This window comes from Culex pipiens, chromosome 2 (assembly GCF_016801865.2).
Source record: "Culex pipiens pallens isolate TS chromosome 2, TS_CPP_V2, whole genome shotgun sequence".
Lineage (NCBI taxonomy): Eukaryota > Metazoa > Arthropoda > Insecta > Diptera > Culicidae > Culex > Culex pipiens.
The window spans coordinates 170,074,011-170,088,605 of NC_068938.1; the positions used below are offsets into that span (position 1 = coordinate 170,074,011).

Here is a 14,595-nt window from a genome sequence, read left to right on the forward strand (position 1 = left end):
CTCTAGAACAAACCAAGCAATATTTACAAATACTGCCTCTTAAGAAAAGCCAATAAACGCTTTTTTATTATTTTTTTACTGGTTTACGAGGTTACCTATTTTGAAAAAAAAAAGTCCAAATTTATTGAAAATATTCGATTTCCAAGTAAATTGTTAATTAACAACAGTGATTTAAAACGTTTCAAAAGTGATATTGTTGAAACCATTTCTCATTACGACCTTCAACATTATGCTTCCTTTACCGGTCGTACTAATCCTGACAAGTTTCGGGTATCAACTCTAAAAAACCAGGCGTCGCCATGAATATAAAAGAATATGATTCAACGGAGGCGCATGGTTTTTTAGAATTTTATTATTCCCAAATTTGTTAGGAATAGAATTTGCCGGAAATCAATTTTGATATTATTGTGTTGATGACATTAGAAATTTAGAGATGTATATAGTAGGTATGTACACAATTTAAAAATCAGTTCTCTAATAAAATCTCTCCTTCCATTATTTTTATATGAGACATCTCTTCAATCCTAATTGAACTTTAATGATGTTGTTACTAATTTCTTGCTGTTTTATTCTGGTTATACATCTCACGACGACCACACGTAGCGTGCGTGGGACCGGATTGCCGGAAGCTTATGCGCATGCGACCCCTACACACACATTCTCGCTCATACAAAGCATTCCGTCGGATGTACTTCGTGTGAAGCATAACATTAGGAGGTGTGCGGTATTGTCGGTTGCGCCTCAAAGTTCGCTTTCCACTGAACAGCGCCATATGAAACTTTGAGGAAATCTTTCGGACAAAACGTGCAATATCAACCTGCCGAGCGAATCCCTCGACGGCGGCGGCCACCGCAAAATCGAACAAGTTGTTCCCGATAACGGACGGTGTGTGCTTTTTGGGGGACGGCTCAGACGGCTTCGGGAGAGGCGAAAGCTCGCACACCGTTATCAGCTGCTCGTCGTCGCCGTCTTCTGAACCCACGTCGTCACAGAGGAAAATCCGAGTGAAAAGTTGGATTTTCCTTTTTGCGGAGAAAGGTTTTTTTTCCGGATTTACGCAGTGAAGTCGCGTTTGGTTTTTCGAGGGATTTTCGCGAACGGGTTCGGAACTGCCGGATCGTCCGGGTAAGTACGGTGAGGCGTTGACCATCTGGAACCAACGCGCTGCGAGTCCAAATGGAGAAAAGTGCTTAATATTTTATCACCTGTCCTGGTGGGGGTCAAATTTCGACCACGACCTTTGCTTCCATATGGTGTTCCCCTCAGCAGGGAGCAGAAATGCCCAGCGTCAGAAGGATGATCCTGGGCCACGTAATGTCCGGGCTGTGCAGCAAGATGAACCGGACTAAGCAGCTTCCGGCGGACCTGATGGAGACCCCGCTGAACCGATGTCTGAACACATTCGATATCACGCTGCTGGGTAAGTGTACCTTGAACTATTTTTCATCATTCCTTAGTGGGGCATCAAAGAAAAAGGAAAACTTTGTTTTCCACGAATTCAGAGTGATTTATGTCGCCTTGTGAAGGAGGAAGTCCTTGAAAAGAAGAAAAAGAGGGCCACTTGGGAGGTGTTTTGACTGCAAACAGCATAGATTCATGCTCCAGTCTACAGTATGTAGTAACGTCAGACCTCTCTCCCACCCCTTCTCTATTACGGTCATTGATTGAAACAGATTGGGGCGCAGATTTGGCATCACTATTAGTTTTTTTTTCGAAGGCGATGTCATGCATAATTCAGCACAGCACTAAATGTGTTGTCCTGCTGATTTCGGTGAATAACTTGAGAAATGGAGATTATTTCACGGTCAGTCTCTCCCTGCCAGGATGAACGACACAGCGTGGTGTGTTTTTTCCCCTGCTGTCTTTTCATGTGAAATTTAGATCTCATTCGTTCGCAGGAAAGCTACATGAATGATATCGAGAATTGAATTATGAAGATTTATTCATCTTATTACGCTTCAATTTGGGGATGTTTTTCTTCGCAATACTCATCTGCAGTAAAATATAGGGTTATAGAAGATACTTTGTATACGTAGCTTCTAGGATCAAATCAATTTCTTTCGACTTTATTAAAGCATTGGAACAGTAGAAAAAATCTAAAGTTGAGCCCAAAATTGATCATTCACCCTACTTTCGTTGTAACGTGAGAATGAGGCATAATTTATGCACTAGGTAGGAAACATGCAATGTTGTCAAAAACGTAATTTTCTCAGCTCATTCTGCATTATCATTCCAACTCCCAAGCCCTCAAAAAAGTTGGAACGGTAACATTAACTCGTTGGTTCTCGAGCATAACTGAACCAATCGGGTCGATTCTTTTTTCTAGTAATTTGTAAGGATGTCTAAATAATCCTAGAACTTTGCAGGACTCAAACATCGTTCCAAACTTTTTTTCGCGTGTAAAAAAAATTGCCACAAAATCTGCGAAAAAAAAGTTGGAACGATGTCGCAAAATTACTGATTTGCCCAAATTGAGTTCTGCAATATTTTAGGATTATCTAGACATCCTTACAACTCATTGGAAAAAAATAATCATTCCGATTGATTCTGTTATGCCCGAGAACCAGCGAGTTGAAGTTACCGTTCCAACTTTTTTAAGAGGCTTGGGCGTCCGTGTAAGTTGGACATGCGTTGGGCGATCCAGTGTTAATTTACTTTTATGCAAATAATTGTTCGGCTAGAAGCTCGATTTTTTTGTTCTTCTTTAAAACCATCATGCGCTTCCATACACTTAAATTTTTCATTCATCATATCACCATGCGTCTCCATTGAAATTCCGAAATCAAGGAGATCAAAACCAAAATAAATCTCGTGATGTCTAGCCATGAATTGTTCGAAAAAAAAATTAATACAATAACGCATTGCAGGAATCGGCCACATGGTGGGCGCCGGCATCTACGTCCTAACCGGAACCGTTGCCCGCGAGATGGCCGGCCCCGGAATCGTGCTGTCGTTCATCCTGGCCGGCATGGTTTCGATGCTGGCAGCGCTGTGCTACGCCGAGTTCGGAACGCGGGGTAAGGATTTGTTGTGAGTTTGATGGTTTAAAAATTAACAAAATTCTAATCCATTTCAGTTCCCAAGGCCGGCTCGGCCTACGTCTACACGTACGTATCGATTGGTGAGTTCTGGGCGTTCGTCATCGGTTGGAACATCCTGCTGGAGCACATGCTGGGGGCGGCATCGGTGGCACGTGCCTGGAGTGGTTACGTCGATTCGATGCTGGGCAACATTGTGGCAAACACAACGATGGAGATTACCGGCGAGATGCACGAGCAGCTGCTGGCCAAATATCCGGACTTTCTGGCGTTTGGCGTTTGCATGAGCTATGCGATTGCGTTGGCGACCGGAGTTAAGGCTACGGCCATGATTAATAGTATTTTGACCACGGTAAACGTAATCGTGATGGCCCTGGTGGTTGGGCTGGGCTTTTGGTACGCTGATGCTGGAAATTGGTCACTGCCCGAGCAGGGATTTTTGCCGTATGGATTTGGAGGAGTTTTGGCGGGAGCGGCCACGTGTTTTTACGCGTTCGTTGGCTTTGATAGCATTGCTACTTCCGGTGAAGAGGCAAAGAATCCGAGCGTTTCCATTCCGCTGGCCACGATTCTTTCGTTGTGTGCCGTAACCATTGGGTACGTACTGGTGAGCGCAGCTTTGACGTTGATGATACCGTACAACGAAATCAATCCGGCAGCTGCTCTTCCGGATGCCTTTGGGACACGTGGTATTGCGTGGGCCAAGTACGCGATTTCAACGGGAGCTATTTGTGGAATGACCACAACTCTGCTTGGATCTCTGTTTGCTCTGCCGCGATGTCTGTACGCCATGGCCAGTGATGGATTGTTGTTTTCCTGCTTTGGAAAGGTCAATACCAAGACACAGGTTCCCTTGTTGAACCTGGCGGTTTCAGGGCTATGTTCGGCTTTGTTGGCACTCCTGTTTGATCTGGAGAAGCTCGTGGAGTTCATGTCCATTGGAACCCTTATGGCGTACACCATCGTCAGTGCCAGCGTAATTGTCCTTCGCTACAGACCGATAGCCGTGGAGGAGACTGTCCACCTCGCTCCGGATACCCCGGGAACGGACGAAGAAGAAGGCGCTTCCTCTTCTTCCCAATCGAGTGCCATTGATCCGTCTTCACCGACCAGTGAAATGATTGAAATAGCCCTAGCAGGACGTCTGCGTCCTCAGTTCCGCTGGTTAGAGCCGGTTCTCGGACGTTGCGAGCCTGGAGTGGCCTGTTCCGGGGCAGTACTCCTTTTCTGTGTGCTTAGCGTAGCGATTTGCTTTCAACTACAGGCTTCCTGGGATGACCTTTACAACGGCGTTTGGTGGGCTCTTGGCCTCTATGGATTCCTGCTGTTCTGCCTAGTCGCATGTATCGTAGTAATTTCGGCCCACCACCAAAACACTCGTGGACTCCAGTTCAAGGTCCCACTGGTTCCGTACATCCCGGCGCTGAGCATCTTCTGCAACATCGAACTCATGGTCCATCTGAGCTTCCTGACGTGGCTGCGGTTCTTCATTTGGCTTTCGATCGGAATGCTGGTATACTTCCTGTACGGAATCCACAACAGCAAGGAAGGTGAACTAGGCGTAACCTCCTATTCAATGTTAATGTCCACCCAGGAGGCGATCCGGGGCTGGGGCGCAACGCACTCCGCCGGACTGACCGGTGGAACGCGGGTCACGGTGACCAAGATCGTAAAGGGCCGCGTTAGCCGGAAGAGTGTCGACAAGCAAGCCATCATCGACGACGACGATGATGACTCCTAAACTGCAACTAACAAGCAATTTCTGGATAGTATTCATGAGGAATTTTACGTTCTATACGCTTCAGGTGGCACAATTAGCCGAACGTTTTCGGTTTACAGATATTCAAGGCAACTAACTTTATAAAGCTTCCACTTTGGAAAACGAGAACATCCTTGCACAATATTTTTTTCTCTCGAATCAATGCACAACAAATAATCTACCATGAAAACCATGAAGATAATCTGAAAACCAATCACTTGCATCAAATTCGATTAAACTGTTTAATCCAGTTTGAGCTCAGTTAGATTTAATTTATATATTACCGTTAGACCTGTTAGTACCTGTTCCCAAAGACCTTTCCGTCTCCATTAAACAAAATGTATTAACATTATTTTTATAGAGAGAATTCGATTCTTTATTGTGCTCTTAATAAGTTGGGATACAAATAGAAGTTTATTTTAGAAATATTTACCTTCTACATATGATAGACTAAAAGTGTAGAAACCAACAACATTAACAATAATCTAGCAACAAATACACTTCTGCGGAAAATATGCTAACAATAACACTTAATCTGTATTGAGCAGCTTTTCGTGGGTCATTTTCTGTCGACTATTGGTCTACACACTCGATAGCTAAATGATAAAGAGTACATTATTCATATTACAAATATTATATACACAATCACACACAAGTCACACAAATATACATATATTTATAACACGTAAGAACTAGTATAACTAACATCACACATACCACATAAAATATTACAAACAATACGTATTGTAACCTAATGAACACAAACAAATAACCCAGCGACACAAAAATTTGGTGGAAATTGGAATGTTGAACATGAGAAAAAGCGACAGATCAATTAGTAGTGAATATACAATATTCTTTTAACAAATTCGTATTTTCAATATAACAGCTGATGGTGTGAACCTCTACTCACGACGATCAACTTGAAGTTTGTTAGGTACACCATACACGAAACACAAGAATGAAAATAAAAAGATACAGATCATTAATGTACTACCGCTACATATTGTATATCAACAGATGTAACTGAAGTAACACAATAAAAACGCTATCCTTTCTGTATAAAAGAAGTTTTCTTTTAAGCTATTCTTTAACGTTTTGCTCAAATTAGGTCATTGGGTGTAGTATTTATAGCTCAGAAACACTTTTGAGCTATACATTGAGGGGAGACTTCAACGTCATAACGGCAGCTAGCGACGAACTCATATGTGAAATTAATACTACACTCAAACCCCGTTGGTTTGACACCAACTGTTGTCAAACGAACGGGGTTACTTTTTGGGTCTAGTTATTTCGGCAATTTTGAGTCCGATCGGACAACTTTTTTTCGAATCATGCTGTTTTCGTGGGGAATTGCTGTATAAGTGCAATCCAGTTTAAATTTCATAAACTCATGTGCTCAAATGTTGAGATTTTGATAAAATACTTAATTATTTTTTGTCCTGAAGCAAAACGATCGCAGCAGAATGATAATTATTTCTGATAGCCGCAATATGCAACTCGTTGAAAAACTATTTTTTTACCATTTAGGAGACCGAAACGAGACGTTGGATAAATTATTTTGCAACCTGCAAAAAAAAAAAAAAAAAAAAAAAAAAACATTAAAATTAAGATTGAACAAGTACAAAATGTATGTTCTGCGAGTTTCACCTCTTTGTTATGCATACCATGGAATTCTAAACACACACAATGCACACGCCAAAGTTACGACATATACGACATGAACGCACATAGTATTGGTGAATTCTCGTTCAAAATAATAATAAACTCCAACAACAAATTCCCCTTAAAATTCAACCTGTAGTCACAATCATAACAAAGAAACGTCATTTTTCGCAACATTATATATATCATTCGGTGCGCGTAGTTTGTACCATTCTGGAATAATCTTTTCAAATTAAACAGCAACATCCGAAATGATTGCCGGTGGTCATGGAGATCCTAATCCGAACAGCTCGTGGCTAGACTCTCGGGGCTTGTGGCTGGCGTACATACTTGGTATTCTAATCTTCCACATCGTACTGCTGGCTTTGCCATTCATTAATATTCCTTACGCTTGGACTATCACGAATATCACACATAATTTGGTATGTTTAGACCTGAGATGGTTGTTTGTGTTGTCCTGTAATTATTATTAAGGTTTCTATGATTACAATTAATTGCAGGCACATCTCTACTTCTTACACTCGATAAAGGGCGCCCCTTGGATGAGTATTGATACTGGAGATTCACGGAAGTATACTCACTGGGAACAGATTAACCATGGAGTTCAATTCACCGCCACCAGAAAGTTCTTGACGGCGGCTCCGATTATTTTGTAAGTCTTCTTGTTTGTTTTATGAAGTAATGAGAAAATGATAAATCTTTAAAATTCTTTCAGATTTCTTCTGACTTGTCTCTACACCAGAAACGACATTGATCACTTTATCGCAAACTTCATCTCGCTGGTGGTTGTACTTGTCCCAAAGTTACCTCAGTTTCATGGAGTTCGACTGTTTGGCATCAACAAATATTAGAGCAAGGTTTTGGAAGAAAAAAATATCAACCGAAATATTCTGAACAACAGCTCATAATGTATGTAACCCCACGCTGTAGCTGAAAGCATTTGGTGGGACACTCTACTGATTATTGTATACAAGGAAGAAGAATAGCGCGCTGATTTGAAAATAGCGATCAGGAATGTTAACTTTAGATAAAAACAGATAACTTTGATCAGGATTTTGTAGTTGTGTTTTGAACGAAGACTGGTTTGGGATTTTATCCTGGGCATAAAAGGCATATAAGAATAGTGTTAGACATGGAATGACTTATAAAATTGTGAGATTAATGTATGAATGTTAGCTGAAATTGTACTATTGAGAACAAATAAATATGTGGATGCTCAAACCTATTTCTAGATTATTTAATAACATTTAAAATAAACGAAAAGTGCCTGCCAATTCTCAATTTATAAACTACGAGAACTGCACTTATTATCCAGAAAGACTTTGGGGGGATATTGAAAAATACCCAAAAAACAGAATAGAAAACAAATATTGGAACTTTAAAAACTCAAAAAAAAATTTTCGTTATCTTATGTTGGGTCGTTTAATATTTATTTGGAAATGTAAAAAGGCATAAACCACTCGGGTTTGATCAAATGTCAGGTTACCGGGTTCAAACATAAGAAAGTTTAAAACAAACTGAAGACATTTCGGCTTATCGAATTTCGAATAATCAAACCTCCGTATAGAATTAAAAACAATCTTATTTCAAGCCCAATTTACATTTTTTTTAAATAACACAGAATGCAAAATACATTGTACACAGCAAATAATGTAGCAATCCAGCATTGCTTGCCTTATGAAATTTGATGTAATATTACACTCTTAAATATGTAGCTCATAGACTAATAAGTCTATGGTGTAGCCCATCAGTATGGTAAACCTACTTAGTCAAAATGTCAAGCTCATATTCTTTCCATTCTTGATCGGTCTATTAGCCGAACGAGCTAAGGCGTCAATTCTCAATGTTGGTGCTGGGATTACGTCTTGTGCCTTTTTTACAAAGGTGATTTGCATGCGACTTTGCCATGCTGTGATAACAGTCATGCTACCGTATTTTTTTAAATATCAATAAAAGTTTGTCCCAACACTTAAAACTTGTAAAAAAGCTTAAAAACGCTATACGTGTATTTATTTAAAAATCAATAATTGATCAATTTAAAAAAAATATCAAATATCAAATTATTCGCTCTACAGCATTGCCTTGGCGTTCTCGATTGCGAGATTCCTACTTGAAACTAGGTGTCCGAAGGCTTGATTGTTGAGGCAATTGCAAACCTCTTTTTACACCATAGCTTCCATCCACCCCGGGATTCAAACTGACTGCCTTTGGATTGTGAGTCCAACTGTCTACCAGCGACTCCACCGAGACAGGGCCCAGGGAGACGACTCCTACACCTGGACTGAGATAACGACCTAACCTTTTGTTTAGGTTAGTCCGGGGCCAACATTTACTTCCCTGTCAGACGGAAGGCGTGATCAGACAATTCTCGTCTCGAAAAATGCCGTGCCGTACTTAAACACTTAGGAGCCCAGGGCGGCGAAGTCCTTGTAGTTAAAAGGAAAACACTAGTGGTTGGTACTAGCAATGGTGGTCGACAGCTATACCTTCAATAAACATCGTTAACCCTTCACAATGGCAATAAATCACGCAATGAACGAAATAGATGATAATAACTAATAATCAAATAACTTAATAATATATGATAGAAGATGTTAGATGAATGAAAAAAAAAACATATTTCGAGTAATAACACAATAAGAAATGAGAACTTATCACGAGACCAAAACTGTCAAATTAATTTGGATGTTGCCAAAATCTGATGGATCTTTGGTTTAATAAAACCAATAATATTTTATTTATTTTTTGATAATAGCATTACTCTGGAGTTTGATTTTAAAAGGTCCTATAAATATAGGAATTCATTCCCATAGCCAACCAACCATTTTTTATTTTTGTACTGTACCCCCATAAATACTCGGCATTTTTTTCTGTTGCGTGAAATCTGAGTGTGTGCATTTCGTTATACTTTTTGTTTCAAACATTCCCAAATAGTACCAGAAATTTGAAATTTTTATGATTGCCTCTCCCTCGCCATTGATCGGGGGACAAAAACTTTAAATAAAATTATTACAATCGTAATTGTAATTTAGAAATAAAGCAAATTGCTCAACGTTTGGTTATATTCCGCTGTTTGCATAAGTCTACACTATGCTGCCAGCCTGTCACCAACATATATCCTGTCAATATAAAGTCTCCCTCTCTCACACCAGCTTGCGGACATTTCTTTGTTTTCATTTTCGCCCCATCATTGCGTGGTGGTTATGGAGCAATTCCATGCCAAATAGGGAATCGGTTGTACCCGACCCTCTCCGATTTCAATGAAACTTTGTAGACATGTTATCCTTCGCTTATATAAGCCATTTTTGTGTATATGGAGCCAGTTCCACTCGATAATGACATTTGAGAAGGGCGTAAGTGTTTTAAATATTTTTGTAATTCGGAATTTAAATATATCTGTATTTCGAAGCCGTTGCATCGTATCAAAAAGTGGTCAAAGACAAACTTGTAGGAAATTTGACGGGCTTTTCGATAAAAATACACTGAAAGAAAAAAACACCCAACTTTTATGAGATTTTTTGATTTTTAAGTTTAAAAGTCAAATTTGAGGGGAAGCCCACGATTTTTTTTCGTTCAAAATTTTTGTGAAGATAGCCTAAGATGTTACAAAAAGACTCACGAAAAATGCAGGATGGAGCAACTCACCTAAAAATACAAAAATCATTTACTGAAACTGTTTTTTTGAAAAGTGCTCTAAACGTCAAAATTTTCAAAAACCGAATACGGGAATCGATTCTCCAGACAATTTTACATAAAAGTCTCCATATTGACCATTGTCCTAAGTCCAATCCTTGTGAAGTTACAGCGGTTTTAAAAATAAAAATGTAGAAAAAATAGGTTTTTTGATGGTTTTTGGCAATTTCTATATGACAGACTTGATTTTTCAGTCTCGTAAATATTTTCACCGGAAAGCTCGTCCAATTTCCCATAAGTTTGTCTTTGACCACATTTCAATTGGATGTATGGGCTTACAGATATAAGCTAATTTACTATCCAGGTTACTATACTACACTGGAGACAATATGGAGACTTTTATGTAAAATTGTCTGGAGAATCGATTCCCGTATTCGGTTTTTGAAAATTTTGACGTTTAGAGCACTTTTCAAAAAAACAGTTTCAGTAAATGATTTTTGTATTTTTTTAGGTTAGTTGCTCCATCCTGCATTTTTCGTGAGTCTTTTTGTAACATCTTAGGCTATCTTCACAAAAATTTTGAACGAAAAAAAAAAACGTGGGCTCCCCCTCAAATTTGACTTTTAAACTTAAAAATCAAAAAATCTCATAAAAGTTGGGTGTTTTTTTCTTTCAATGTATTTTTATCGAAAAGCCCGTCAAATTTCCTACAAGTTTGTCTTTGACCACTTTTTGATACGATGCAACGGCTTCGAGATACAGAAATATTTAAATTCCGAATTACAAAAATATTTAAAACACTTACGCCCTTCTCAAATGTCATTATCGTGTGGAACTGGCTCCATATACACAAAAATGGCTTATATAAGCGTAGGATAACATGTCTGGAGTTTTTTTTGAAAAGGTCCAATAAACCAAATTTTCAATTTTTGCTTTTTGGGTGTTTTTAGAACCGCTTTGAGTCAGGGGTATTCAAAAACATCCAAAACGCAAAAAATTAAAATTTGGTTTATAGGACCTTTTCAAAAAAAACTCCAGATGTCTACAAAGTTTCATTGAAATCGGAGAGGGTCGAGAAAAAAGTACCTGAAAAATTCCTGTTTTGGGCTGGAATTGCTCTATGTTGTCTGTGCATAGCTATGCTGCTGCTGTCACCAACCAACCCTTACTCTCCCTTTCTCGATCTCTCTCTCGAGAGAAATCATTTTTGTTTGTGTGCGAGCGTGAGTTCTCTCAAGGGTAGATGCGTGAGTTACCACCCGCCTCCACGCGAGAGTCCTTTTATGCTTTGTTCGATAAGTTTTGATGACAATGTGTGTGTGCGCGTGTGCGTGTCGGGGGAGCATGTCGACTGACGATGGGTGGCCGTCTCTCTGCCCTCCCCAAAAATAGAGCATAATACAACAAAGTAACAATAATTTTCCTTCCACGCATACACCATAATGGCATTGAGACGGCGGCGGGCGCGAGGTCGTCGACCTGCCACTTTCTTAGTACGCACAATCGACCACGGCGACGATTTATAAGCTGTTTCCAGTCGCACTTTTCATGCACACTAAGATTTAATTGGAGGCTTTTCGATTATGAAAAATGTTGCTTGTCAATAAAAATATGTTCACATTTTCAAAAAAAATTAGTTGAAATTTCCTACAAAACTTTAAATTTAAAAATTTCTTTTTAGTGTGTACTTTTGATTGTCGAAGCGTAGCAGACAAAAATGACACAATTAATATTAAACAGTTTTAGTTAGTATGTCATCGGGCGATTTTTCCATCATCCTGTGTAGCGTGTCGCGACTTTTTGACAATACCAAACAGTTTGTTAAAGCATGTAGGAGGGGAACATTTTTAGGTTATGTCCACGTGTCGTGCCACCCGCGCCTCACTTTGCGTTACGGAAACTTAGTGTGTTGGGGACACGTGCGCTCTCTTTCGCGTGTTTGGTTTTCTATGGGCGATAAATGGTCCGCTGGTGTTTGATGTAGACTGTTGATGATCTGAATTGATTGCTTCGCTAATAGTTTTTTTTCGAACATGCTGATTACTTGTTGATTGTGGGACGTATTTGAACTATGGAATTACTGTAGATTAATGGCTCAATTTTTCTTGATTTTTTAAACCTCAACTTTTTTGTACTTTAATTTTTACGATAGCAATTATACCAGCAGAATCATGGAGTCTGGGAATGGGTTTTCTTACAATTATGTTGCTTTTAATTACGTTAGATCAAAGAGATTGAAAATAAATACAAGATTATCAACCAGTCCCAAGTTGAAGTAAATACACTCAACCCCCGGTGGTTGGTAACTTTTTCGTTTGACACTTTTTGCCTTCCTCACCTCAATGAGGAAAGGCTATAAAATCACTCGAAAAATGAACTTCTTTATTAGACCTCGTAGACCCACCTTCACGTATACCTATCGACTCAGAATCAAATTCTGAACAAATGTCTGTGCGTGTGTCTGGATGTGAGTCCGTGCACCGAAAAATATGCACACGATTATCTCCGGATTTGCTAAACCAAGAGGAAAACCACTCTGCTCATTGCCCTCGAGTAGGCTGTGCCCTAAAGTTGCCCAAACGTGCCCGAAGGTGCCCGAGTGAGCCCTGAAGCCAAGAAAAAAAAAAACAGGACGGTACATAGCAACCGTGTTACAATATTTGTTTATAATGTTTTCACAATCCTGTCAGCGTTCAGTTTTCGGTTTTGCAAAGAATAAATTTAGATTTCTTATTCTGCTGGATGCAATCTATTGTTGCAGAGTCTTCTCATTTGATTGATGGTAAGATGCATTGTATCAACTATAGAATGTAGTTTGGTCATATACTTTTATCTTTTAGGAATGAACCCATTGGAAAATGTTGTAAACCAATCTAAACAGAGTGAAGGGATGATGAATGTGGGGCCTTCGAGTTGACGTTGCAGCAGTACGATCCTTGCGATCCTCGGTGATGACCTATGACCTCTCGCTTTCCCCACAGCCGCCAGCTCGAGTTCAGCACGAAGAGCTGCGGCAATCGTCTCCACGAGATAAGAGAGATCCAGGGTTGTAGTCGGGAGGGGTCCCGGGGTCATCACCGAACACTGAGGAAACTAAACCTCTGAAGGAAGTGGTCCCGCCCAGCTCCCCCTGTTTTTAAAAATCTCGGCGATGTCCCTAGCTGGTTCAAGAGCTGTTGCATGTGGCCGAATAGCAAACCATGTTTATTGTGTGTTTTAACAAAATTAACATCATCGATACCAATTCAATAAAATTTTACGAAATATGAAAAAATACAGTTTTTATTAGGCATAACAAGAATATTGAGGTGCTTCTAGAAACAACGATTTTACACGTCACATTTTTGTAAAGTCCGATTATGAATACTCCAATTATCACTAATCTGAAACAAACGCTCGGTGCAATCAACAACAATCACATTCAAGTCTATATAGAATGTCTATATGTCTATATATAGTCTATATTGAATGAACATACATCGAAGTTCAAAAAACCATAAACCACGTTCTGTTCTTCGGTTTTCCTAAAAAAGTTCACCAGAAGCATATGCCACTGCTTTTATTCCTGAACTATTGAAATACATAACAAAATATTATTAAATATAAAAATGAAGCTCTTGCATGCCGTATTATTTGTTCTCTTGAAATTTAGCTTCAATCGATATATCCTAAAGAATGATTTTTCAACATCTACAAATAAACGAGTTTGTTGTTCATGAAGTCATTATTTAAAATTACTTTCCTTCCTTTATCAGTGTCAACAAAAGGATTTCATGACAATATACAATTGTTTAGCTCACAAATAATTTTAATTAAACAAAATGCACTTGCAACAAGAAACAGTTCTTCTGACAACTTCAAATGTTTGGGATAGAATTTTTCAACCGTCAAAGTCAAAATGAAAGGTGCCCGAGCATGTGCCTGAAAGTGCCTGAAAGTGCCTGAAGGTGCCCGAGAGCGTGCCCGATGGTGCCCAGGGCTCTTTGATGAGAGTGGTTTTCCCCTTGTGTTTCTTGCTTATTGAGGTTCTTGAAAACATGATATTTCGGAGAATGTGTCACTTATTATCGAGATTTGCGACATGGAATAAAATTATCTGTCCAGATTCTGTGAAAGCTGAGAAAGTTATACTGCATGTGGTCGTCTCTTTTTTAATTACTCGAAAATCCCCTTGTAAAAACAAAATTTATAAAGATAAAATCAAATAAATTATTTCTGGAGTTTTTTTTAAAGGTCCGCAATAAACCAAATTTGCAGTTTTTGCTTTTTGAGTGTTTTTTAAACCGTCTTGAGTCAGGGGTATTAAAAACACCCAAAAAGCAAAAACTGGAAATTTGGTTTATTGAACCTTTTAAAAAAACTCCAGATTTTGCCTTAGGAAGTTTACTGCTCAGAAACTAGCTGATTATCTGGTCACCCTGAACCTGACGCGTGTGTAGACTTTTTGACGTCTCCAAGCAACCCACTTTTCTGGCATCGCTGGGCCCCGCTGAGTGCTCC

At 39.3% G+C, this 14,595-nt stretch overlaps 4 protein-coding genes across 5 annotated transcripts in view; 3 read left to right on the forward strand and 1 right to left on the reverse strand.

The window, feature by feature from the left end:
- The window catches only part of LOC120426849 (transcriptional activator protein Pur-alpha-like), a 125,649-nt gene that overhangs the window by 82,907 nt on the left and 28,147 nt on the right, over positions 1-14,595 (forward strand). The gene's annotated exons all lie outside the window — the stretch shown is intronic.
- The window catches only part of LOC120427346 (cationic amino acid transporter 2-like), a 118,483-nt gene that overhangs the window by 45,653 nt on the left and 58,235 nt on the right, over positions 1-14,595 (reverse strand). The gene's annotated exons all lie outside the window — the stretch shown is intronic.
- Positions 782-5,858, forward strand: LOC120426854 (cationic amino acid transporter 4-like). 2 transcript variants are annotated; one of them, XM_039591656.2, is made up of 4 exons: positions 782-1,125; positions 1,267-1,420; positions 2,868-3,017; positions 3,077-5,858. In XM_039591656.2, the coding sequence occupies exons 2-4, from the start codon at positions 1,279-1,281 to the stop codon at positions 4,777-4,779; spliced, it is 1,995 nt and encodes a 664-aa protein (XP_039447590.1). In that variant the 5' UTR covers positions 782-1,125; positions 1,267-1,278; the 3' UTR covers positions 4,780-5,858. The 2 variants fall into 2 exon arrangements, with proteins under 2 accessions (XP_039447590.1, XP_039447588.1); XM_039591654.2 differs by having other exon boundaries at positions 784-1,125; positions 1,270-1,420.
- On the forward strand, positions 6,593-7,687 carry LOC120426860 (ORM1-like protein). The gene is made up of 3 exons (XM_039591664.2): positions 6,593-6,884; positions 6,963-7,114; positions 7,178-7,687. Exons 1-3 carry the CDS (start codon positions 6,714-6,716, stop codon positions 7,311-7,313), a joined length of 459 nt encoding a protein of 152 aa, XP_039447598.1. The 5' UTR covers positions 6,593-6,713; the 3' UTR covers positions 7,314-7,687.